The 26,079-nt window shown below is 41.5% G+C and overlaps 2 protein-coding genes across 2 annotated transcripts in view; one reads left to right on the top strand and one right to left on the bottom strand.

Moving 5' to 3' along the window:
• Positions 1 to 19,163, bottom strand: part of nisch (nischarin) — a 54,924-nt gene extending 35,761 nt beyond the window's left edge. The window contains exons 1-12 of the mRNA XM_080728024.1: positions 18,957 to 19,163; positions 16,912 to 16,995; positions 16,009 to 16,191; positions 14,185 to 14,233; positions 12,407 to 12,570; positions 11,797 to 11,892; positions 11,411 to 11,506; positions 10,448 to 10,600; positions 9,405 to 9,473; positions 7,397 to 7,582; positions 6,719 to 6,847; positions 5,748 to 5,861 (exon numbers count right to left, since the gene is read on the bottom strand). Coding sequence (XP_080584150.1) covers positions 5,748 to 5,861; positions 6,719 to 6,847; positions 7,397 to 7,582; positions 9,405 to 9,473; positions 10,448 to 10,600; positions 11,411 to 11,506; positions 11,797 to 11,892; positions 12,407 to 12,570; positions 14,185 to 14,233; positions 16,009 to 16,191; positions 16,912 to 16,995; positions 18,957 to 19,034 — 1,401 coding nt within the window. The 5' untranslated portion in view covers positions 19,035 to 19,163. The remainder of the gene's footprint in view (positions 1 to 5,747; positions 5,862 to 6,718; positions 6,848 to 7,396; positions 7,583 to 9,404; positions 9,474 to 10,447; positions 10,601 to 11,410; positions 11,507 to 11,796; positions 11,893 to 12,406; positions 12,571 to 14,184; positions 14,234 to 16,008; positions 16,192 to 16,911; positions 16,996 to 18,956) is intronic.
• A 5,118-nt stretch (positions 19,164 to 24,281) lies between these two features.
• Positions 24,282 to 25,756, top strand: LOC308287826 (uncharacterized protein). The gene has a single exon (XM_080729117.1). The coding sequence runs from the start codon at positions 24,715 to 24,717 to the stop codon at positions 25,510 to 25,512; it is 798 nt and encodes a 265-aa protein (XP_080585243.1). The 5' UTR covers positions 24,282 to 24,714; the 3' UTR covers positions 25,513 to 25,756.
• Positions 25,757 to 26,079: the final 323 nt, after the last annotated feature.

Below are 26,079 nucleotides of genomic sequence, written 5' to 3'. Positions count from 1 at the left end.
ATCATCGACAAACTGGATGATTAAGTAGTGAAAATAGCCGATCTACAAGCTCACAGCGTGGCACAAAGTGTCGCGTTGTGAGCTTGTAGATCTGCTATTTTCACTAGTTTGGGTCACAGGGAGACATCACATTCTTGAGCTTGAGTCTTGAGTTAAAAGGTTTTGGAATCACTGCACTAGATTCACTTTTTTTGTTTAGTTTTCTATTTACTACTTTACCAGTTTCACATTTTCACCGTTAAACTTGCTTCCCACCATCATCTGGAACTACGGTCAAGTTTGTTTGGTCTTGTGCTGCGTTAACATCAGCAGTGGCAAAACAGACTACAAATGACTGCTTTTCCCATGGAAGCTCAGTGACATGAAGACACAAACTGACACCCGACACTTTTGTCACTGCGTGTCGAGCTACAAAAGAAGTTCAGCAGGCGTCAACATCTTTCAGAGCTCCAATGACGCAATGAAGCCTCAATCAACCACGTTTTGGTTTCACCATTTCCACTGCCCACGTCTCTGCACACATTTCCTGCATGTAATTGGAGAAAAACTAAAATCTTGCGGTCAGCCAGTTCCTTGTTTGTTGGGACCAATGACAAACGTTCAGAGGTCAGTGCCATGTTGGCTTGTGGTGGACATTTTTGTCAAAATTCCAGTTTTGCCACGGACATACAAAATGAGCGGACAATAATATTACCAGAAACATAAAGAGATAGCCCTGAAATTGAATGACCATAACAGGTCTGTAACTCTGAGGGTGTACAAATGTTACAGTTGTGGTGGTCCGTTTGAAACCACAAGTACTAGTGGAGTCATAGCGTGCCATAGTGTCGTAGTAAATTAGTGTCATACATATTCTGAAAAAAACCTGGAGACTTGATGTTCAGTAATTGGGTCAAAATAAGAACATTATAACGGTGTGTAAAACATAAAATCTAAAAGTCTTTGCCACTGACACTTTTGTCTGTGTATGGACATATTGATGACTCCTGCCAACGCTTCTCGCTCGACGCTCCCACACACGGACGCATGCTTGATGACACCCTGAAGAAGGCGTTTGCCGAAACGCGTTGGTGTTTTTTATTAATGTTCTAGCCCATTTAATAAAGGCCTTTTATTGTTAAATCCACCTGAGTGCCTGGACCTGGATTTTTGTACCTCTGTGGCACATTTTTTCCTCTTTTTGCGCATGCTTGATGATGTTGATGAGCATGCTGAGCAACACTTAAAGGGCGAATCAGCAACAGTAGCGGAGTACGTTCTTCCGTTTTGTAGCTTTTGTCACTGCTAATGAGAATGCCGCATTAGTTGACCAAGACTTTGTTAGTGGATTAGTCTTTTTTCCCCCCCAGGTACCACTCAAGTAAACTCTAGAATAGATTATAACCCTTCTACCAGTCTATAAGGCAGTCATTGTGAAATCAATATTAGAATGTTCAGTTCCCCAACTTCAACAACCTGAAAAAAGCTGCTCTCTGCATGATTGTATGCTGCACTTCCAACACAAGCTTACACTTTTGTTGATTAATTAATCAATTAGCAAACTAATAATCTCTATATGAGACAGATTTGAGTTTCAACATGGTCTTAATCAACTCCCAACTTTGGCTGTTCATAAAAACACTATTTTCTAAACTAAAGCAATGACAATCGCAATGGATTCAACAGGTTTGAGTAGATCCATGGCATATATGACTTCACTTGTGCAATTTACAAAAAAAGTATTGGTATGTCATGTGCGAACAGTTACTAGGTAGGTTGTCTGGAAAGGAATCCATTCTAACTGACTAGACAAGATTCAACCCCTAATGTTCTTCTTTAAATTATTAAATAAAGACATTTCAGAAGAAGAAATCGCTATAATGACATGTCCAAAATAAGGATGGATTATCGTATTACCACCTTTATCGATTTTTCATAATCAGGGTGCTGCTGGTCAGACTGACTGATGTGTGATGGAAGAGCACGTTGCTCCAAACGTCACACAGGCACTTGTGAGTGCATTAAAGACACTGGTGTGTGAGCTGTTTTTCTGTCTTTTGTAAAATAGCCGGGGAGCCACAGGCCCAAAATTTGAGAGGACCTGTGATGTCATGACATACTTTTTATTTTTGTTTTTTCTATTAATTTGGTCAATAAGGTACACAGAATGAGAGGCCTGCTCTGCCGGAAACATTGCGAAAAAGAATGTCCCATCGACGTCACTATACAGGAAGATAATTTTAAAAAATCACGTGAGGGGTCAAACTAGGGGTTTTTCATGATTCTGAATCCATTGCAACCATTTGTTTTGCATGAAAAACATTCCTTGGGCTAGATTTCAGCCCCAGATTACCGTGAAAAGTGACGAGTCATCAAAAATCACAGTTTTCAGTGGCCGAAATCTGGCCCAAGCAATTTCATACAAATGGCCATAACCTTTTTTCCGGCAGAGCAGGCCTCTCATTCTGTCTACCTTAATGACCAAATGAATAGAAAAAACAAAAATAAAGTATGTCATGACGTCACAGGTAAAACCCTATTCTTTGAGATTTTGGCCCTGTGGCTCCCTGACTAAAACCACTAGAATGAGGTCAACTGGTTCCTTCTCTTTACACACTGATGGTTTAACGATTCACTAAAAAGTTACCCGTTTCCTTGTTTGTCCTTCATTAACCCATTAAGACCTGAGGCCGATTCTACAAACGCCTTCTAAATCAAACTTTTTCATGCCAAAGACCCCCAAAATGATATTTGGCCACGGATCCCCCATCTGAACATGTTTTGTGACAGGGACTAAGCAGATGTAAAGCTTATGTATCTGAAAAATATGGACCCCCCCACCCCAAGTTATTTGCGAGGCTTCTCCAAGACCCTGTTCAGACATAATAATGGAGGCACAGACAGGCGGTGAACATGTAGCAATGCTCAAATGTGAGCCGCAACTAACCTGAGTTTGAATCTGATGCTCATAGCCTATTTTCAGGAGGCCAGCTCACTACCCTCCTTTAAATATCTCGACAGACACTTCTTTGTGATCAGATTTTTCTTTATTTTAAAAACGAGCAAACACAGTGCACATAATCAATGTCCAATATGAAAATAAATGTAATAAAAAAGAAAGTAAAAGAAAAAATAACTAAAAATGTGCTTTGCTTAGCACAAATCCCCTCCCTCCATCTTTCTGTCTGTCTGGTATCATGTGATCACATTGCTTTGATGAAGGCACAGGGCAATGGGGGGAGGGATTTGATAAAAACACTAATAGTTAATTTGTTGTGTTAATTATGTTTATAAATATATTGGTTTTAAGGCTCTCGAGTCCATATCTTTTTTTTTTTAAACAACACTTCTGCATGACATCTTGCACACCAACTCTGACATTGTCATGACCCAAGGAGTGGCAATGACACTGCATCATTGTTTCAGTCGAACACAGTTCAATTGCATTTCCCCGTGGTACTGATTGACCAGTACGGCATCTCTCTCTCTCGCTGTCTCTGCATGTGTGTGAGAGTCAGTAGACACTAGAATGTTTTTCTTTTTTTTACAGAATGCGTTCCCAGATTGGTAGGGGCTAAAGGTGGTGGGCACTAGGCAGTTTATATTAAGCTAATCTCTATATGGAAATAAATATCTTTATAAACTATAAACTTTATAAACATCAATAAGAAAAACTTTTTCACAAGAACAATGTTTAAAATAAAAATATATTTTTCTTTTAAATGCATTCTAGATTATCAGTTAGGATGCAAGTTGACAAAGTGGCAGTTCTGGAGCCTTGTTGCATACCTGCACTCAGGCATGGAGGTGAGCTGTAATCGGATCCCATACGCCAAACCGACAGCTTGCACATAACTGGCTATATCTCATATCCTGGAGGGGTGATAACTCTGCGATTATTACGGTAATTCCTACAAATTAAATAGTTTCACTGACCAATGAAAGAAATTCACGAGTTGAGGTCACTGGCCGCTGCGAACCGTCACACTCACAGACAAGAAATTGCAAAATCTCCACCTTCCTGTCAGAGATAAATGAACTTAAAGCAAGAGACAAAAAATAAAAAAACAGCCATTGCACCGTACCCGGGAGGTGATCATTCTAAAAGGCATTTAAATTCGCCGAGTCTGAATTACGCAGCTCTATCGTTGACTCGATGTACACGATATCTAAGCATGTGTGGGGTGGCTTCTAGAGCATGGCCGCTGTCAGTCCAGCTAATAACACTTGTTTATTGATCCATGTCAAGCCCAGGTTGGACGGATCATTAAGAATGGGTGTAACAGACAAAAGAGGCACTGTAATCTCCAACATCGCAGAGATGTTATAAGCAACCCCAATTCCCAGAACACATGTACATATGTACCAACAACCTTCATAGAACACAGTGTGCAATTTACGGTAAGCAATTATTTTCAATGAACATATTTTCCTGGGCATTGTGCTAGTGCAATTTGCTAGTGATCAGGCCACACTTTGTTCCAATCAAGCGCTGGATCCAGGTCCGGAATATCGGCCCTCCATAAAGCTTTTATGGCCACGCATCTGCCATGATGGAACTCCACTATTCTTTACGGACGATCTTAACTGAAAATAAAAGAAAAGGGGAGAACGTGGAAAATCAGATTCCTCACATGAAACTTGAAAGGAACACAAGCCCTCGTCTTCAAAAAGTGTATGAACACCTTTCTCTCTCCACCGAGAGAACCGAGGAGGATGACCACCAAACAACAGTCTTGCAATATTAGCAAGGGTTCCATAAAGCGGGACAACTAAACAGTGTCTCCACCACCGTCCATACAGGGAGCAATTGCAAAACAATGCAGCCAAACTTAGGATGAGGCTTATTCCATGATTGGATTGGTGGAGGTAGAGGTGGAACCGAACCAAAGAAACTAACTAATAAAATGTCCATCGTAATTACTGAAACTCGACAGCGGGGAGAATTTCGCACCATCCTTAATCAGAAATAATCGAGGATGTTAACAAAATTATGTTTATCTATTGTTTGAATCAAAGAGAACATTTCAGTCCCCACATATGTAAAAAATGTATTGCTGTTTAATCTGGGGTAACCTTTCGAGAAATCCTGGCAGAAGCTCGTTTTATGTCTCTTCCAGTGCACATCTCAGATTTCCCTGGCGAGGTTTCTTCTCACACGCTCTTTTGGTCGAAATCTCAGGAAAACGAAAAGCCGACGAAAGGCTTCAGGGGGGCCTGGTCTTGGCTGGAGACTGCGATCTTTGAGCGTGCTCCAATCCAGGTGTCCCGGAAAGTCCTCTTGAAGTATCTCCGGGAGCGTTTCTCGTCAGGAAAGATTTGGCGTCTATGTCCTCCGACTGCTCTGGAAAACCATAAATGCGTACATTTATCCGTCTATCCCCGTCCTTTGGCATTCAACATCTCAATCTGGGGCCAAAGGGTAGTCACAGTGCGCCTAGCCTAGCCTCCGTACCGTAATCACCCATGTGATAACATTGGTTAAATAAACAGCATAAACAGCTCTTCGTGTTTCCGGCAGTTTCTTCCGTGTTTCCAAACAGTTCCATCTGTGTTTTTCTGACAGTTACTTTAGAATGTCTGTGAAATGTCTTGTTCGATCCTCAGATAGCCTTTGAAAATGTTCAATAAGTTAAGATACGGGTTCAGCTACAGAGCTAGCCGGGGGTTTGGGAGAAGCCTGTCTGGCTTTTGAAGTGTAATAACTGCTGCAGTGCAACTAGAGGGGGACGGAGATGAGCTCAGTGTGTGAACAGAGGTGTGTTTACCGTTTGTTCCGTGTTGTTCATTCGTTCTCGGGTCTCTCTGGCTCTCTGAATGGCTTTCAACACCTCCACTGTGTCCAACTCCTTCTCTGTGGTGGACGTCCCATCCAGACACACCTGAAACGCACACACACACATAGGGCTGTCACGATTATGACATCTTACATGATGATTAATTGTCACTCAAATAATTGCGATTAACGATTTAATTGTGTTTTTGTCGTTGACAATGACATTTCTGCTTGGCTTGTAGGCTTTGACGTTGCACATGGCAGATATGGCACATAGCCTAAATATACAAAGACATTACTGACATATTTGACAACTTTATACTTAAAAATAACATTGATAGTGGAAATAGTCGATCTACAACGCGTCGCGATGCGATGCGTTTTGAGCTTGTAGATCTGCTATTTCCACTATTTGACTTAAAACAAATATATATACTGTATGACATTTTTTTAACATGGAAACGATTATGACGATTATGAAAAACAATCACGATTATGTCAAATAATTGCGATTAGACGATTATGTAATAATTGTGACAGCCCTACACACACAGAGTATATCTTATATTAAAATTGCCATGTTGGTGGGTGGGCAAAATGTAACACCCAGATTTGATTGGCCAACCAATGTCACAAACGTTAACATCTGGATTTGATTGGCCAAGTTTTGCGTGATGTAGTGCTCGAACATCTAATATAATATATTTCTACACTTAAAATCATTGTTTTATTAGATGGCCTTCCTGTCCTGGCATTTGGCCTTTATGTGCCCGAATACAAAATGAGAAAAAACAAAGTTCAAGTGAAAACACATAGTTAAACACTTCAGCGTTATATCATGCGTTCAGATCTTTTAGGCATCGACACCACTGTGACGGTATATGAATTTACCTACCTACCTACCTACAGTACCTACCTACAGACAAACAGACAGACAGACAGACAGACAGACAGACAGCGTACCTCAGCAGCGCGGTCACAGAACTGAGCGAGGACCTTGGTTCTGTAGTCTGGGTCGATGCACACTGGATTGTTGTTCAGACTCAGTCTCTCCAAACACGGCAATGAACCAATGTATCTGACCTCCTCCAACTAACACACACACACACACACACACACACACACACACACACACACACACACACACACACACACACACACACACACACACACACACACACACACACACACACACACACACACACACACACACACACAATTAAGACCTGAGTCCGATGCTACTAAATGCCTTCAAAATCAGTAGTTCTCAAACCCTTTGGTAATTCAAACAGTTTCGAGATTTTTTCTAAAATGACACAGATGCTTTCCCAGTCTTAAAAGGGATAGTTCACCCCATAGAGTCTTGAATTCATGGATATTTCTTTAGTTTTTGTCACATTCCTAAGCCAATAATTTGATGAAACTCTTTGTGTCTTCATAGGGAACAAAGACGGCGCTTTGTGTCTCCAAAGGAACAAAATGGGGGGTGAACTATCCCTTTAATGGGATAAAGAACACAAAACATTTCATTGCAACGAGGAACAGTATATTGACCTGTTACTTGGTAAACTAGAACAGTTAGCAATATATTTACCAGTCAGTTGGCTGACTAGAGTCTAGACTGGTGAGCAGCATATGTACCTGTGATAGCTGGTTGTAGCTGAGGTCCAGGTTAACCAGCGAGTACAGTTTAGTGAGTCCGGACAGTGTGACCAGCTGGTTACCGGCCAGGTTCAGCGTCTTGATGTTCCCCAGTCTGGTGTGAACCGACTCCAGAACACACATTCTGTTATAGGACACGTCTAGATGGATCAGGTTGTACAGGTGCTGAAAAATAAACACACACAAACACAAACACACCATTTTAACCATTATTTTATGCTTTAGCTCAGGGATCTTCAACAGGGGGCCCGGGACCCCTAGGGGGTCCTCAGAGTTACTACAAGGGGTCCTCCAAATCTTTGTGAGATAGAAAAGTTTTTCTCCTTTTTTATATGCATGTACATGAACCCTAGTGTCCATATCCTGAGAACTTTAGACAAAAATATCAGTTCTACAAGCTCACAACGCCTCACGTTGCAAGGCGTTGTGGGCTTGTAGATCAGCTATTTTCGGTAAAGAGCTTTGGTGTAGAGGGGAAAAAGAGCTGACTAAGTACAGAGTGAAAGGTCATGTTTACTAAGTAAATAAGGTTAAATATCTGAAAACACAAATTGACCTGAATCCAAAATACACTGATGATTGTGTCAAATGATGAAACTATATGGAATCTATGAACAGGTTGTGGGGGTCCCTGCTTCATCTCGCTCTCAACTAAGGGGTCCTTGGCCTGAAAACGTTGAAGACCCTTGCTTTAGCTATTAAAAAATAGTAGATATACAAGCTTGAGCTTGTAGATCTGCTATGTTTGAAAAGAATAGCACTGGGGGTCAGTGGCAAAATACATATAATCCTGGGGGTCCTTGACATGAAAAGGTTTGAGAACCACCGATCATAGAAACATACATTTTTCAAAAACCTTTACTTTTATTTATAGAATTGGGTCAAAATATTCAAAGACTTGCACACATGGGGTTAAAGGGCCTACTTTATTCTTCCCATAAGGGCTCATGTCATGTAAGGCAGAAACCTTGTATCTCCATATTTCATTATGAATTTAATTAATGAATCCTAAATGCCCCATTTCATACCGTACTTCATCATGTGACTATGGCACCACATCAATACAGCATGGAATGTTGGACAACATCGTATCCAACGATAACAGAATAATGTCTTGGGTTTGAGAGGCTAAAGCCCTTTGCACACAGGCGCGTTTATCCGCACGGATAAAGCGGACAATTTCATTTTTTTTAAAGAAAACAATGATTCTCTACGACCTCATGCACCGGATCCGAATTGGCCGTGCGACGAGTGGCTGCGGCCGTGCGTTTTCTTCTCGATCGAACCCAGTTCGATTCGTGCGTCTTGTCGCATGCGGTAAAAAACTCATCACTCCTTTTATGACTCCTTTTGGGATCCGCAGCACCGATTCCGCACAGCATTGCACACCAAATCCAATGCGTTTTATTCATACAGCAAACGGAAGAAACGCAACTGTCCTGTGTGCAAAGGGCTTTAGTCTCATCAAATGGTGGTCCGTCAAATGCCCAATAAATAATAGACCTGCAGAGCAGTGGTTCTCAACCTTTTCAGGCCACGACCCCCAAAATAATCATATTCTAACTGTTATATTATAATTCCCCACCCTGACGAGCACTAAGAGTTGAGGCATTACATTTTGTATAACACAGTTCTACTGTGAAAATAGCAGATCTACATGCTCACAACAACACCTCGCAAATATTTGACAATTTGGCCAATGTTTGTCATTTTAGAGGTATTAAAAAGTCCTTAAATTGTCACACGTGTCAAATGTGGGGCAGCATTGGCTGCTCCCCCAGAGTTAATGTCAAAGAGTCCTTGAGCAAGACTCTAAACCCCTAGTTGCTCCCGGTGAGCAGGTTGGTGCCTTGCGTGGTTTCCTCTGCCATCGGTGTATGAATGTGTTTGTGAATGCAATGGTAATGCACAATCTATGTAAAGCGCCTTGGATAAAGGTGCTATACAAATGCACCATTTACTGCTGTAGATAATGGTAGGTATTTACCTGCAGGTTGTCAACTGAACAGAGCTGGTTGTGACTCAGGTCCAAAAACTCCACTTTGGGGATGACTTTCTGCAAAGAGAAAAAATATATAACATATCCAGCAATAACTAACAGGAACCTGGCCTGTCTTGTCTGCTTGTCCTGCCAAAATATATTTTTTTTGTCTACCATATCAACTGTAGATTAAAGGGCTTTGCAGACAGGTGTGATTTTTTCCACGGAAAACGGACAATTTCATTTTTTTAAGAAACCAATGATTCTCGAATTTGCTGTGCGGCAAGTGTTTGCGGCAGTGCATATTTTTCCCAATTGATATTTAGTCGACTTAAGTAAGCCTTGTTGATGAGGCCCAAATGGAAGGAGCCCATCTCCTGATTCTGTAGCGTGAGGCAGCTTGATGTAAAAGTACACCCCTGAACATGACGCTAGTATATCGCAGGGACTTAACCAAAATCCAACCTGTGATACTGTGTACCGGGTCGACTAAAACAAAAACTTTATAGATGAGTAAAAAATGACTAAAACTAAATGGAATTTTATTCAGAAGACTATGACAAAAAACTCCTGCGATTTGCAAAATGCTCCCGTCATAAAGTCTGGGGCAATAGAAGTCTTATGATGAGTATGGGATAAAGCGGATGTGACACACCCTCTCCCGCAGTAGCGATAACAAGTCCTACTGGAAGCGTTATGTTTCGTTCAATATTTTTTGGGGCGTTATTTCGTCTTACTTCCATGATGTTTTCAAATGTTTTCTTAAACTATACACATTACACGCATAACAACAATATGCCGCTCGAATGACTCGGTCTGTGCTAGTGTGTTTCTGTTATGTTTCCAATGGGACTAACAGTTCCGTGCAGCAGTGACTACTACCGATACTCGCCGTTCGGGAGCGGTCGTTCCAGACTCTATATAGCATTCGGAGATTGTGGAATAGTTGTCTGGCTACGCGAGACTACACTGCCCCTAACAGGCACTGCACTTAGAAACAACAATAATGAATGTCCTCTTGACCGCCCAGGCTCCGCCATCCTTCTCACCACAGAGCCGTCGATGGACGTGATGTTGTTGTGGCTCATGTCCACGGTGGTGAGCTGCTCCCACACAGGGATGATGGCCGTGACGGGACACTGGGACTCCCCCTCTTCCACCTCCCACTGAGAGAACTCCTCTGCTTCTGGGACCAGGAGGGACTGAGGACACACACACACACACACTGTCACAATTATGACATTTTACATGACAATTAATTGTCACTCAAATAATTTGCGATTAACGATTGAATTGTGTTTTTGTCGTTGACAATTGCATTTCTGTTTGGCTTGTAAGCTTTGTAGTTGCACATGGCAGATATGACACCTAAATATACAAAGAAATTACTGACATATTTCACAACTTTAAGAACATTGATGTGGAAATATCTCTTTATTTCCACTATTTTTGAAAATGAATGAACATTTTTCAACAGGGAAACGATTATGACAACATAATTGTGATTATGTCAAGTTATTGCGATTAGACAATTATATAATAATTGTGACATGCCTACACACGTTGTCATCGCGTTCGATTTATTTTGTCGACGTGCGTTGACAATGACTTTACTGCTATGACAATATGTACACTGGAGAGAAGACAGGGGAGTCCTGGCACACTGTTTAAAAAACAGGTCTTCACCAGGTCAGACCTAATACAGGCCTGTCATAATTATTATGTATTCGCCTAATGGCAATTATTTGAGATAATGAATCGCCTTGTAAAATCAATGTCATACTCGACACAACCCTGTGTGTGTGTGTGTGTGTGCATAGCATCATATTGTCAGTTGAAGGATGAGAAACTGACTCCCAAGTGTGTGTGTGTGTGTGTGTGTGTGTGTGTGTGTGTGTGTGTGTGTGTGTGTGTGTGTGTGTGTGTGTGTGTGTGTGTGTGTGTGTGTGTGTGTGTGTGTGTGTGTGTGTGTGTGTGTGTGTGTGTGCGCGCGCGCGCGCGCGCGTGCGTACCATCATGTTGTCAGTTGAATGATGGATGCTGAGAGTTGCCAGGTTGGACCTCAGTGATGGCAGACCTGAGATCTGCTGCCAACAGCACTCACTGATCTGGAAATACACACACAACACATTGTTATCACTTATATGCGATTCACTCGCATGCACGCAATATAACACCCACAGCGTGTTCCTGTGAAAATATGGTAAATATCACTAATGATGTTTTATTTCAAAACGTTTTGGCTCATGGAAACTGTATTGCTGGTAACTTTGAAATCTCATTTAGTAGCCAAGTAGACAAATGGAAATGAGTATTCAAACCCTCAATTTCAAGCACTGCACACAACACATGGTCTGTTAACAGACAGACAGACAGACAGACAGACAGACAGTCTTACCTCTATGTGTAGCAGTGATTTGAAGACAGACAGGTCGAATGGCAGGTTGTTCTCCTGGATGTTGCTGCTCCCAATCTGACCTTTACTTCCTGAGATCTGATCCAAACACAACATTCAGAGGATTACATCCATTGCTGTATTTCTTGCAAATAAAATGAAGCTTTATTTATAGAGCACATTTAAAACAATCAAGGTTGACCAACGCGCTGTACACAGTCAAATTAAATAATCAAGAAAACATTATTATATCTTTATATAGTTTACATTAATTTGATTTCATTTATAAAAATAATCCAAAATGGGATCGTAGTGCCCAGTTTGTTATACTTCGGGGTTAGGCCGGTAACCTGGAACCGGAGACGTCCGGAAGATGCCGTTTCTCTGTATTCTTTATTTTTTTTTTACTTTCTATAACCCTCTGTGGCTAACGGCAGCTCGGATTCACATGCGTTTTTTTTTTTGTGTACAGGCGTCATGCACGATCCGTGCAGCATCGTAGACAATGGTCACGCACGCGACCGCGTTAAAAGGTACGAAAATCGTGGCGTCCAACCCAGGAAGTAGATTTTTAATCATGGCAGTAAATGACCTAATTTGATGTTCTGCAAACCTTGAGGTATCTGAGGCGACAGGTGAAGTCCAGGATGTGGCCCAGGTCTGTCTTGGCGTCTCCACTGCAGCAGGTGGGCTTGGCCTGGCGGAGCTGCTGGGACACCGAGTACAGCTGGAGCGGCCGCAGCGTGAACACCTCCCCTGCTGATAGCAGCTGGTCACCTACACACACACACACCCACACACCGGTGTTGATTTCGTTGACTAAAACTATGACGAAAAATGTTTGTCGACTGCGTTTTTTTCACTGACAAAAACTGAATAAAAACTAAGCTGTGATGACTAAAACTAAGAGTAAATATATTGACAATTTCGTCAACAAAACAAAAACTAGACTAGGAGAAGAGAGTCATTTTATGTTTGGTTGCTCTCAGGTGTTGCGTGCTGAAAATAGCCGATCTACAAGCTCACAACGCGTCGCGCTGCGACGCGTTGTGAGCTTGTAGATCTGCTATTTTCAGCACACAACCAAGTGTAAAATCAGTCATTACGATGCCATCAAGGCCTTCCAAAGTACATTTTAGTTGACTAAATCAACTGTAGATTTAGTCGACAAAAATTAGACAAAAACTAAAACTTTTCAGGTGACTAAATTATGACTAAAACTAAATGACATTTTATTCAAAAGACTATGACAAACTAAATCATATTTTGCTGTCAAAAACAACATTGACACACACACAAATGCGCGCGCACACACACACACGCAGACACACACACACACACACACACGCGCGCACACGCACACGCAGACACGCACACGCACACACGCACACACACACACACACACACACACACACACACACACACACACACACACACACACACACACACACACACACACACAGGCAAGCAAACAGAGAGAGGCATTAACCCATTAAATGCCTTCTAATTACAGTTTTCTGAAAAACCTATGATGCTACAGTATACATCGTTGCTGTCGGGCATCTCCATATTTAAACTTTTTTCGTGAATTAACGCCCTGCATGATCACACTACAGTGACACACAAAAGCAGTACTAACTACTCTGTGTGCTATCCGCTTCATAGAGTGGCTGTGCGTGTGTCTGTAGCCACTTTTTCCTCAGCGTTTTGCCATAGCAATGTGTGTGTGTGTAGCCTGTATTACATCACCAATTACATCCTAGACCTATATCCTAGTCTGAAGACGTTATGCAAGCACGACCACCGCTCACTTCACAATGTGTGATTTTTGAATTTGAATCCTGGAAAAGTAACACTTTTGGATATATGAGGTTAAACAGAGAGACAATAGCTAAAATCTAAAATGACAGTTTAACTCAACGATCACAATACGTACAATTACGATGGTATCGTTTATGAATGTGTATTCCTGCTGTATGTACATACATACAGTACATACAGTACACACATACAGCCAACTATTTGATTAAATCATAGCCTGAGGCTTTAACCTTTGCTTTGGTTTTATGAAAATATCCAAGACCATTACGGTTTTATGGAAGATTCTTCTGCAATTCAAAATGTCATGCATTATTACTGTAGGAATTGAAGTGTTAGTGTGAGTCAAAATTGGTAAAATAGCATCGCAATGTGAAGCGTGGTGAGCTTGTAGATAACCTATTGATGCTATTCGTCATAGGATGAGGAAAATAGGGCTTAAGTAGTTAAAGAGATTTTTCATGATCCCAGTAGTTGTATTTTTCATAATTTGTTCATTATATCTATGAAAAGGATGTGTGAATGCTGTCCAGCCCTGCTTTATTTGTGATCCAACATGTGAGGTTGACTGACCGCTGTGGAATAACCCCTCTGCCAACGCTGCAGTGACACCGTTTACCTCCTAAAAGACACAGATAGACAAACAGACAGACAGAAAGAAGTCAACTTCCTTGACTCTCATTTTAGAACAGCGATTCTGAACCAGTGAAAAATCGAGTAAAGATTTTAATGATAATATGACACAAAATACAATAATTCATGTGGGAACAATTTCATGGTATTTTTTTCTTTAAAGCCTCAAAATAAATTGGCTTTTGTTCTGATACTGATAAATAGGAGATTAAGGTTTACTGTATGTTCATTTCATTGATTCAAGCCAGAATACATTCAAATAAACATGCTGCTGCCCACCCATCTGACCACTTAACCACCCATCTAACCACGGCAGGCTATCGGCTCCCGAACAGAGAGGCCATAGTCAAAGCAATTCTGGAACCACAAGGGTCTCAGTCTCTCAGAATTATGAAGGGAATCCAAGGCCATGTGAGGGCTAAATTGCATAACAACTAAGTTAGAGAGAAGTTAATATATAATATAGACAGATAATATATAAAATAGAAGGTAAATAAATAAATAAAAGTTAGATGTTACTGGATTTTAAAGGAACGTAGGCTATATTAAATCACTAGCAGTGCAGTGCAATAAGGGGTTCTGAAGGACAAACATCACCCCAGCACTGCACTGCTTGTTCCGATGCAGACAAGCAAACCCCTGAGGCGTCTCAAGTGATCAAGGCTCAGCAAGAGATGTTTGGTTTTGTTTTTCCTGAGGCTGACAGAGCTCTGAACAAGGACAAAGAAACTGCATTCAATCTGTAACATCCCCTTGCTCAACAGCAGAGCATTATACATAGTATGCTGTGTGTGTGTGTGTGTGTGTGTGTGTGTGTGTGTGTGTGTGTGTGTGTGTGTGTGCGCGCGCGCGTGCATGCGTGCGTGCGTGTGTGTGTTCTTCCCTTTTCTCATATCCTGTACTGTGTTATCCTGCTGTTTAGTCAAGTCTGTGGAGCATGGCATGCTAACATTTCACTGATTACAAAGCGACAAATAAAGCCTTTTGAATAACATGCGTTATTATCAGTGCTTTGTTTTTCTCCTGCTTAAATCAACGTTCTCTTTATCACCCATACTGTACATTAAAGACAGTGACACACACAGAGATATTCACTGACAACATCAGTCTATCCAATCAGAGGGCTAGAAATGTGACAGTCTCTGGTTACCAGGCAGACATTAGAAGTTTGTTTCTCAACTCTACCTGGGATGCACACATACAAAAGAATTACAGCTATTATTAACTTACACATCTACAGTATCTATACATTTCAGGAATCTCTGCATGTCTGTCTGTCCTTCACATATCTGGAGTGTTCATGCAACAGAATTCAGACTTGGTGGGTTATATTGATATGTATATTACTAGCTGTCCAGATTCAGCCAGCTCCAAACAGCAATTTCACTTGTAATATTAAATTACATTAACAACAAAATGTACTTTATTTTCTATCTTATACAATTAGAAAACTGACTTGAATTGTCAATCTGTCATTTCTCTTTCATTCGTCCATAGTTCATACGTTTTCTCTATGTTGTTGCATTTACACGTTGCTTTATACTGTACGTTTTTACAACTATCGGTACAGATAACACATATGACTGAAATCACTGATCTGTGGACTGATGATCAGAGTGTCAGTGTATTTGCAATGCATTTAGTATAGTTTCAGTCTACTGACAGACAGTACATTTAGCACAGTTTCAGTGTACTGACAGACTGACATTTAGTACAGTGTCAGTGTACTGTACAGTATATTTAGCACAGTTTCAGTGTACTTACATAAAGGTTAAAGTGCAGGAAGCAGGACAGAGCTTTGGGAGTAACCGTGGTGAACTGAGACAACAGTGTTTGCAGATAAACCTCTAACTCTCTCTGTCTCTTCTCCACCAGACTCTTGGAGTTCTTGCCCAACATCTTCTTAGGAGGCAGGAGCTGCTTGTCCACCTTCTTCTCTGCTGTCAGCTGGTTAGAGCAAACATGTGACATAACATTATACGCAGTTTACATATCTGTGTTAAATAAAAGCAGTAAGCCTCAAAAGGCTGTGGTTTACTTTGATTTTAGAACGGTTAAGGAGGTGTTGCTAGGCAGGCACAATACAGAGCAGAGTGCCATCCTAGCTGTTATAAAAATCACTGGAAAGCACAACACTAAATATGGCAACATGAAATCAATCAATGTTGAACCAATTAGTTTGGAGCAGTAATATTGACTGATGTCATGTGGTCACAGCTGTTTCATTTAAAAACTGCTTTGAATGAAGCTCAGCCAATCAGAACCAAGGACCAGTCCAAAACTACCCATTCAACAGACAGCGGTTGGTCAGACAATAAGAATGCAAACCATAAGGACGTCTAGGGTTTTCTATTGCACTGTGAGATGAAGTCAGTCAATGGTTTCCATCACAATAGATAGCCTTTCACACACTATTGATTAGATAATTAGACTTGATTGATTCAAATGTTACACTAAGATAACACAAAAGGTGCGTAGTACACCAAAAAAGAACATCTTAGTTCCAAGACAGAAGGACCTGGCTGTTACTGCAGGGCAATTAACCATAAATATATTGAAACAGACATTTAGAACCAATAACCAACTTCACTGTGTAGGTTAAGCAAATAATCAATAATCAGATTTATTTTTAATATAAAATAGTTTAATAAGAAAAGGTTTCCTGACCTTCTGGTGGAGGTCGTGGAAATCACTGTAACGATGTTTGACCGTCCATTTATGGTCTCCGTCTCTCACCTCGATGATGTACACCTGCAACAGTCAATCACAGCAGAACACCTCATTAATGTGTATGTCCGCACTGACTCAAAAGCTAAGACAGAAATCTTTATGTAAGTTTATTTTTTTACAATATTTTGGGGTCTTTTCTGCCTTTATTTATAGTGTACAGTGTAGACCCACGATGCGCTGACAGGCTACATTGGAGCCTTCGTGCCCAAAGGCCAGCAGTCCAGGCCTACATTAAACTCTTTAACTATACGTCATCCCTGAATAAGACCCTTTCCAGGTCGAAACGTTGGTATTCAAATAATAAATGATCCTGCATCGTGGCTATGAGTGTGTGGCCTTTTCTTCATTTTTAGACTTCTTTACCAATGTTAGCAGCATCTCAGCAATACTGTTGTGCGTCAAATAGCCTAAATAGACAATCTACAAGCTCATCTTGTTGTTAGCTTGACCAGATTACATTCGATAAAATCATGAAAATGGATGCAAAATTATTATATTTCTTTCATATACCATACTAAAAATATATGTTTTTGTCTGATCAGCATAAGAAATGTACTATTTAGGTAGGCCTGTATTTAGACACTCCACAGGGACTTACAATAAGCAAGGTAAATAATTAATCATAATACATAAAATGCAGAAATATGTGATAAACAAAACTTAACATTGATTTTGATATCATGGGGTCTTTAATAACCCGATGTATTCCATCAGTCTCTGCCTGTATTGTCAGTGATGTGTCTAAATTGAAAACAGTTCCCTAGGCCTTGACTAATGAACATAATACTGAACAAAAACAAACTCGTAGGCCTATGACACTTCAGTAACTTAACACGTCTTATTAACTACAGTGCAGAAAACAAGTCATAATGGCCATACCACTAGCATAAAGGCCCATTCCCACTGGGCCAGATAACAGATAATACAATCTCTTTCTCCAGATATTTTTCCATTCAAAGTGGATGGTAGATAATAGATAAATATTTGCCACAGATAAAAGTATCTGTGTCAAATATATCTGTGGTAGATTTTTTTTTATCTGTATCTACCATCCACTTTGAATGGAAAAATATCTGGAGAAATTGATTATTTTATCTGTTATCTGGCCCAGTGGAAATGGGCCTTTAGACATCACATTCACTGCAATGTGTACATGTACATCTAACCTTAGGCTATACGATTAAACATCTAAAAAGTGCTTGAAGACAAGCAATTTTATTTTGAGGAAATATAATGAATAATACATTAGAAAACAGCATTTTTATATATATATATACCATATATATATATATATATATATATATTTTTTTTTTTACAATAACTTTTATATTTTCTAAAACCAAACCAGTTAGCAGACACAAATGTGCCCTAACAGTACAGAGTACAGTCCGTAGTCGTTCTTCTTTGGGTGTTGCACCAAAAATGGTGACCTAGCACATTTCTGTAATTCGGGTCACATCATTTGACAGGTGTAGAATTCGTATTCATATTTCATGATGACGAATACATTAATGCGGTGTAAACTTTACACTGTAAAAGCATGAAAGTAAACAAATAACAGTAATAAAGCATGACAGAAAAAGAAAATGTAAACGACTTTCGCCTTTAGACAGACACAGAATTGTATAGGTCACAGATTCCTCTGCACCACCTACCGGTGTCGCTTCTTGCAAAAAAGAAATGGACAGATCTGCTCGAATAGCGAAAATACCAACCAGATCTACAAGCCCACGACGCCTCAAGGAAGCGACTCGCTGTGGCCTTGTAGATCTGCTGTTTTCACTATTATTTTGTTGTTTTATTTGACACATCTTTTTAGAAAACCGAACAGATATGAGCAGATCTTTTGGATGCAACAAAAGCGACACCCTCGCAGACAGTCACACCACTGCGTATAAATGAAGCCGCAAAGTTAATAGACACTGTTAAAAATATACATCAATTGTCATAATACTAATATTGAATAAAAGTGTATAACGTACGGTGTAATTCTCTACCAGCTCCGAGCCGACCACAGACACTAGTTTCCTCTCCTCTGGGAAACACGCGATGGGATCCATGTCCAATAAATACACTGCTGATGATCACAACGATCGATCCGTCCGGACTGGACTGTTATTGATAATGCTTCATATTAGTGTTCATCATCATGGTGAGAAGAGGAGGACAGGATGTTTCGGTTTCATCTGTGTCTGTTTCTCTCCTCATCATTCCTCCATGTTTGTTGTTGTGACGTCAGCAGTCAGCACTCAGCAGCTTGGTTCAAAGAGGACCAAACTTTATTCAGCTCTGCAGCGCTGAACAGTCACGCACGCACGCACGCACGCGCGCGCGCGCACGCACGCACGCACACACACACACACACACACACACACACACACACACACACAGACATTCAATCAATCACTCACTCACTCACTCACTCACTCACTCACTCACAATTCAATTCAATTCAATTCAATTCAATTCAATTCAAAGGAGCTTTATTGGCATGTGAAAACATTAGTTTAAACTTTTACATTGTCAAATGTAAACATTATGTGTTAAAATATGTCGAAATATAATAAAAATCGCACCCGTGCTAAATGAGCGGTGGTATCAAACACTCATACATATTAGGGACCTACACACAAATCCAGACGTAGGAGCGCTTACCTCTTAGCACCGCTCAAAAACAATTTAAGGAAATGGGGATGTAGGCTACAGTTGGAGGGGGTAGGCCTGTTAAACAGAGCTACCAGTTTGTAACATTGAGTCGTTATAGCCTAGTACCTACATATACAGGGCTATCATTTTGAAACAAACAGCAGCAATCTTTTACAGTCAATTTTGGGACAATTAGCAGCATTTTTCTCAAAGCTATTTTAAATAGTAAAAAGCCTCAGATTTTAAAAGAATCCCTGGCTAATACGACAAATATACCTTAATACATTATAATTGTCCTCTATAACTACAATGTAGTAGTATTCAATCAATCATCAATCAGTCAAGCAAACACACACATTTATTCTCAAAGGACCACAATGAATTTGCTCTCAAGCCTTTTTTTAATGTGCAATTGGATGATCATGTATGCAGTTTTGTCAATAAATAACACAATCAATCAATCAAATGTCTGTCTGTCTGTCTGTCTGTCTGTCTGTCTGTCTGTCTGTCTCGATCGCCTGGCTGACTGATTGATTGATTGATTGATTGATTGATTGATTGATTGAACCCTTTATTAGAAGTTTGCATAGGAAAAGGTAGGCCTACTAACAGGACAGCACAGTTCACTGCTACAAGATTCCAAAAATGTGTTTTGCTAAAATCGAACTGCTGGTGGCGCTACAACAGGCCAATGTTGTGAAAAGGGTGTCATTTGTTCCTTGACCTAGTAGGAATGTGCATGCATAATTTTACAGAAATCGCATGCTTTGAGGCATTGTGTTCCAAAAATGTGTTTTTAAAAAATTTACCTGGTGGTGGCTCCTATATCAGGTCAATGTAAAAAGAGTGACATTTGTTCCTTGACCTAATAGAATAATTTCACGGAAATCGCAAACTGTGTTCATGATTTGAGGCATTTTGTTCAAAACGGACCAATCCTGCAAACTTTGGAAGCCAATCTTAGCCAATCAGGATGGAATATGAAAAATCAGAAAGACTAGTTTCGTTTAATGACTATAGAGATACTGTGTACCCATTTGCGTGTTTCTTTGACAAAATCTCTAGGAGTTGCCCTACAAAGGCAGAGTGCAGTAACTACGTTTTGGGACACACCAACTTATTTGTGTCGCCCAACGGTCAAATTAGCCTTCATGATATTGGGGGATGAACAATTACCTCAAGAACAGATGTACAATCAGTGTAATATCACTTTTATATCTTTATCTCATTTGGCTGATAAGCTGTAACACTTTTAAACCCATTTTTTGGTGAAATTCGAAAACGTAGTTACTGCACTCTGCCTTTGTAGGGAACTGTCCAAAAATGTGTTTTGCAAAGATCCGCCTCCTGGTGGCGCTGTAACAGGCCCATGTGAAAAATTGGGGGCAGAGGTTCTGCTCTGGCATCCAGGGAGTGTGCGTGCACAGTTTCACTGCCATCGTGCCAACGGTGTTGGAGATTAGCTGTCCACAAACAGACGGAAGGAAACGTGAACGGACGGACACGCAAGCACACGGACGGACGGACAGGGGCGAAAACAGTCTCGGCCATGCCTTTTGGCCTGGCGGAGACAACAATAAATGGTATTACTATTTACAGCAATGTCAGGGGGAGCAGGAGTTGCAGCCAAGTGACTTTTCAGGGCAGTTTTAAAGGAGAGTAGGATTTTTTTTTGGCACAGGTGATGTTGTTGCCTGTGACTGACAGTCCCACATACGTAAAGGAGGATATGGACAGCAAACCGTGAACACGATGAACAATAGTTCTCTTTACATTCTCTTTGAATGTTCGGTTATCTCTGTCAACTTTCCTCATTAGACTTTTGAGTGAAAAAACTAACCTAAGTCTTTTTCACATACAAAACACTTTCACTCCGTTCTAAGAAGAGACCTTGAACCATGAGCACTTGTTCGAAAAAGAGTATGACTGTCTCCAGATTATTTTGTACCTTTTTGATGAACTAATTATTAAGGATTCAAGGATGTTGCCTGCACAAAAAGATAACACAAGCATTTCTAGCTGCACCTGTAACCTGTGTGTGTTTGCGCGCGCTCGTGCATGCGTGCGTGCGGCCCCATATACCGGTAAGTAGGCTATAATCAATGCCTTTTCGTCTGCAGCTTTAGCGCCACACTACTCAGCACTACACTGCACCACACCGCACCACATAAAAATATCTACATTCTCCACTACACAAAAGTACCCCTATCGATAAGAAACAAATTGACCCTTTTAACCGTGATTATAATACTTTATAAATTTGTATTACAACTATCCTAATTATAATACACTATAAAGTATTACTATATTAATTATAATACACTATAATAGATTATAACAGTGATTATAATGCAATAGAATCTATTATCATGTAACTATATCCTGGTGGTCTAAATGAAAACTCATTGAGTGATCAGTCATTATGAAGTGTTTGGCCCTGTTTGGCCTAGCTCAGACCTACTCTGGATTGGATACTTTTTAGTACCATGTTTAGTACCACTTTCACACCACTCTACCCAGGTCCTTGTAGTGGAAAACCTGGCACAAGTGGGCGGTGTGCAGTGGTGAGGTGTTTTGATTGATTGATTGAAGACTTTATTAGAAGTTTGCATTGGAAAAGGTACAGTTTCATGTAGTTTTCAGGTGTTGGGCCATGAAAAGGGGCTTTTGGCGTAGTGTATTTTGTACACCAGGCCCATTGCAAGATGCAGTACTCTGTCAGCTACCATGAGCCATCCCAAACTTTCAAAATGATCAGGGTTAAGGTGAGCCCGAGATGGAAGGTTAAGCAGTGGCCTAACCTGTTTATTTTGGGCTGTTTGGAACCTTGTTTTAAAGGCCTTTGAGGCACTGCGGTACTATAGGTGGGCTCTTGTTCCACATAATGCTGGCTGGCTGACTGGCTGTATGCTATAGGCCTATGTATATTTTTTCATTGTCACAGACAATCTTATGATCTATTGATGATCATATGATCTCAGTATTGATCTCAATGTAACTGCATGTCATAACTCTTCTGTATTGGCTCTGTTGCGTAATAATCCATTCACAATGTATCTTTCAGTTGCTATACTGTGCGTACGTCATGTCTAGCCTATGTACTGTATGTCTATGTCCTTTGTACTATGCAGTGTGTCTATTGTCTATAGACGTATGTCTATGTACTGTACGTCCACGACATGTCTGTCAATGTATGCAACTCTGTGGGGAGTGCCAATGTCAGCTGTGATCTGCACCGGTCTGTGTACACAGTGAAAGTGTGTCTTATTACACAACAACACTCAGGATTATACCATGTGTCCACCACATATGGGTTACAGTGGGATATTCTTAGCTGTCATACTAAGTGTGTCATCGTTACATTGTTGAGTGGGATTACATTCAGTGGTACTGTGAGTCTGTGATGGATGACATAATGGTGCCATTTGTCACAACGGATCATGTATCCACCCAGCAGCACTGAAAACAACAACGGGAGCAACCATTCAGGTGGGAGGAGGGGGGAGCAATGTCTTCAACCACACAAACCATACTGTAGCTTCCCTGTTCTAGGGGGTAAACACATCCTTCAAGAGTAGCAGATCTGCAAGCTCACAATGTGTCGTATTGCAACACCCTGTGGGCTTGTAGACCCGCTGTTTTCGGGGCGAGAGATTTGGTGTAGAGAGAAAAAAGGAGGGGGCCTATTATAGACAACCCAGAGTCTCCGGTCAACGAAGCACATACTGTAGGGTAAAAACTAGATTTGTGAATTCATGTTTTACAATTTTGACAACCTACAACAATAGCATATCGTCATTGTCGGGTGGAAACCTCGTATCTCTAAGTTTCAAATGTGTACGTTCTTTCGCAAAATAAAGCCCTGCTTCATCATTCAAGGCAGTCGCACAAAAGTAATGAAAACAGCAGATCTACAAGCACACAACGCCTCGCAGTGTGAGGCGTTGGGTGCTTGTAGATCGGCTGTTTTCACTAGTCAAATCATTTTATTATGATAAATGCAAAACAAACGGTTATGGACATACAATGTTTTCACCCGACAACGACGATATAGTGCAAGAACTAAAACCCAGGAAAATAAGAGTTTTCAACCAATACATTCTGTATACAATCAAGTCAATACATTTAAAATAGACTAAATTACATTATCTGTAGGTCACTGGGTTAGTGGGTTTTAGAAAAAAACTAAAAGGAACAAGACATGTTTACGTTTTCTCCTCTGCCCAGGCCCCTGCCTTTGTCCTACCCCGAGGCAACACCACCAGAAGACCACGAACCACACGTAGGCCTATAGACCATGCACAAGACACTTGGTGTTCATTGGTCTAGGGGTCCAGGGAGGGGGGGTACAGCCCCCCCCCCAACACACACACACATGACACACACATGTTGTGTACAGCTAGGCTCGGGATCCTACAGAGCCAGTGCTGTTAGCCACACCATAAAAGCGGCTGTAAAGACTGAACACCCCTACATAGCATGTCAGCAATGGAATGGATCGTTCCAACTCCCATCTTAAACCTGTGCAAATGTCAAACCGTGATGTCGACTGAAACCCCCTACGTGAAAACAGTGGAATGGAACATTCCGGCTCCATATAACACTGTGCAAACCGTCAGTAATCTCAGTTCTGTTGTTGGTAGTGAGACAGAAGGAGCTTATTTTAGGTCTAGACACATTACAAAACAGGTTTGACTCAGTCAGAAGACGCTAAAACAAACACAACCGCGCCCCTTTTACGACACAAACACGCAGAGAGAATTCTTAATCTTATTCGTAGTATTTTTGTTCCAGAAAAGGCACCAGAAGACGATACTTTAGCAGCAGACATAAGAGGGTGTGTTGAGAGCTTGTCATAAAGCTGCTTTAAGGGCAGACGAGGGAGGGAGCTAGAGCAGGATATGTGCTGTCTAAGGCCTGTGGTGACGAAAAAAACCCACAGGACAGTAAAAAGGTAGACTCGGACGGGGGTTCGGGGGTTCTAGACGTGACCCCCTTGATCCCTGAATTCAGCCCCCCCAACGAACAACAAGAGTTGAATTAATTCTTTGTTCACCGGAGAGAGGAGGCAATGTGAAGACAGCCCAGGGGCCAATGGTGTCAGAGGAAGAAGATAATATTATGTGTCGAGCCAAGGCTGTGGTGTGCCACTGGCAGCCTGGTGGCAAGCAGCAACACCACCAGCTGCAGCCACAATGGACCCAGCAGAGAGGAGGAAGTAAGAAGTGGCACAAGGCTGTCAGGGGACGGCAGCAGCAGCAGCAGCAGATCCCAGGGGCCAGTCGTGGGAGGAAGAGAGGGCAGCGCAGCCATCAGCACCAGCATCCCTACTCCCACCACCACCATCATCATCATCATCATCAGCAGCAGCAGCAGCAGCAGCCCAGACACCTCCACAGCGGTGGGGGTCCCTCAGGGTGGTCCCTCAGGCCCTTCAACGTGAAGGGGAACCGGGCGGCGAGGGGCATGTGCGCCCCGAAGAACACCAACCAGTTCCTGATGCACGAGAAGTACCAGCTCATGAAGATGCGCTCGGACTCGCTGGGGACCGACAGCGGCTCGGATGGCGAGCTGGAGCAGCTGACGGACATGGACTCCTACCTGCGGGTGCTGGAGAACGCCCGGGGCGCCCTGCCGGACGACAACTCCGGCATGGAGCACGGCTACTCCCCCTCCCGGTGGTCGCCCCGGCCCTGCCGCGGTCCGGTCCGCGTCTTCGCCGTGCCAGTGGTGGCGACAAACATACTGTCCCTCGCGGAGGCCTGGCGTCCCCACCAGGAGGACAGCATGCAGTACTTCCCCTCGGAGGACGACGTCCTCCAGAGCGAGCAGTTCATGCAGAGGGACTTTAACGAGTTCTGTGACACTTTAACTGACGACTACGCCGCCTGAAAAACATCATGCTTTTAACTTCTGGAAGTGTTTGTTTGTTTTTCTAGGCTTTTTTTTTTACAGTGAAGATGCATTTCAACAATGACACAAGGTAAGACTTTAAATCAGAGGCCATTAATGACCGGAAAAGATACATTAAGACTAATGAATATGACATATATGATTAACTCGTTGTTATGCAATAATGACTGGTTAATTACTCGATTTTGCACAACTTGACAAGTTAACAACGTTAACAACTTGATTTCCCCCTCTCGGATCGATAAAGGACTATCTGTCTATTGATCCACTCTTATGTTGTTTTCACTTCTTTCTTTTTTTTTAGATTACTTTTGTAAACAGAGAGACAGGAAGGGTGGGAGGGAGGGGGGGTGTGACATGCAGCAAAGAGCTTTTGGTCGGATTCAAACCCTGGCCAGCTGCAGGGAGGCTGGTCCTAGTATGTACATGAATGCACTCTTCACTGATTCAAGGGGGGGGCGTAACCAACCCCCCCACCACCCCCACCCTTTTTTTTCTTCTCTCCTTTTTTTCCACATTTGTATTTTTAACTGTGTTGTATTACTC

The sequence above is a fragment of the Nannobrachium achirus genome (assembly GCF_963921795.1).
Source record: "Nannobrachium achirus genome assembly, chromosome: 6".
NCBI lineage: Eukaryota > Metazoa > Chordata > Actinopteri > Myctophiformes > Myctophidae > Nannobrachium > Nannobrachium achirus.
This window is presented reverse-complemented; position numbering and strand designations above follow the sequence as displayed.

Excerpts from the sequence above, each read along its gene's own strand:
- LOC308287826 (XM_080729117.1), top strand. The coding sequence starts at position 24,715 with ATGGTGTCAGAGGAAGAAGATAATATTATGTGTCGAGCCAAGGCTGTG.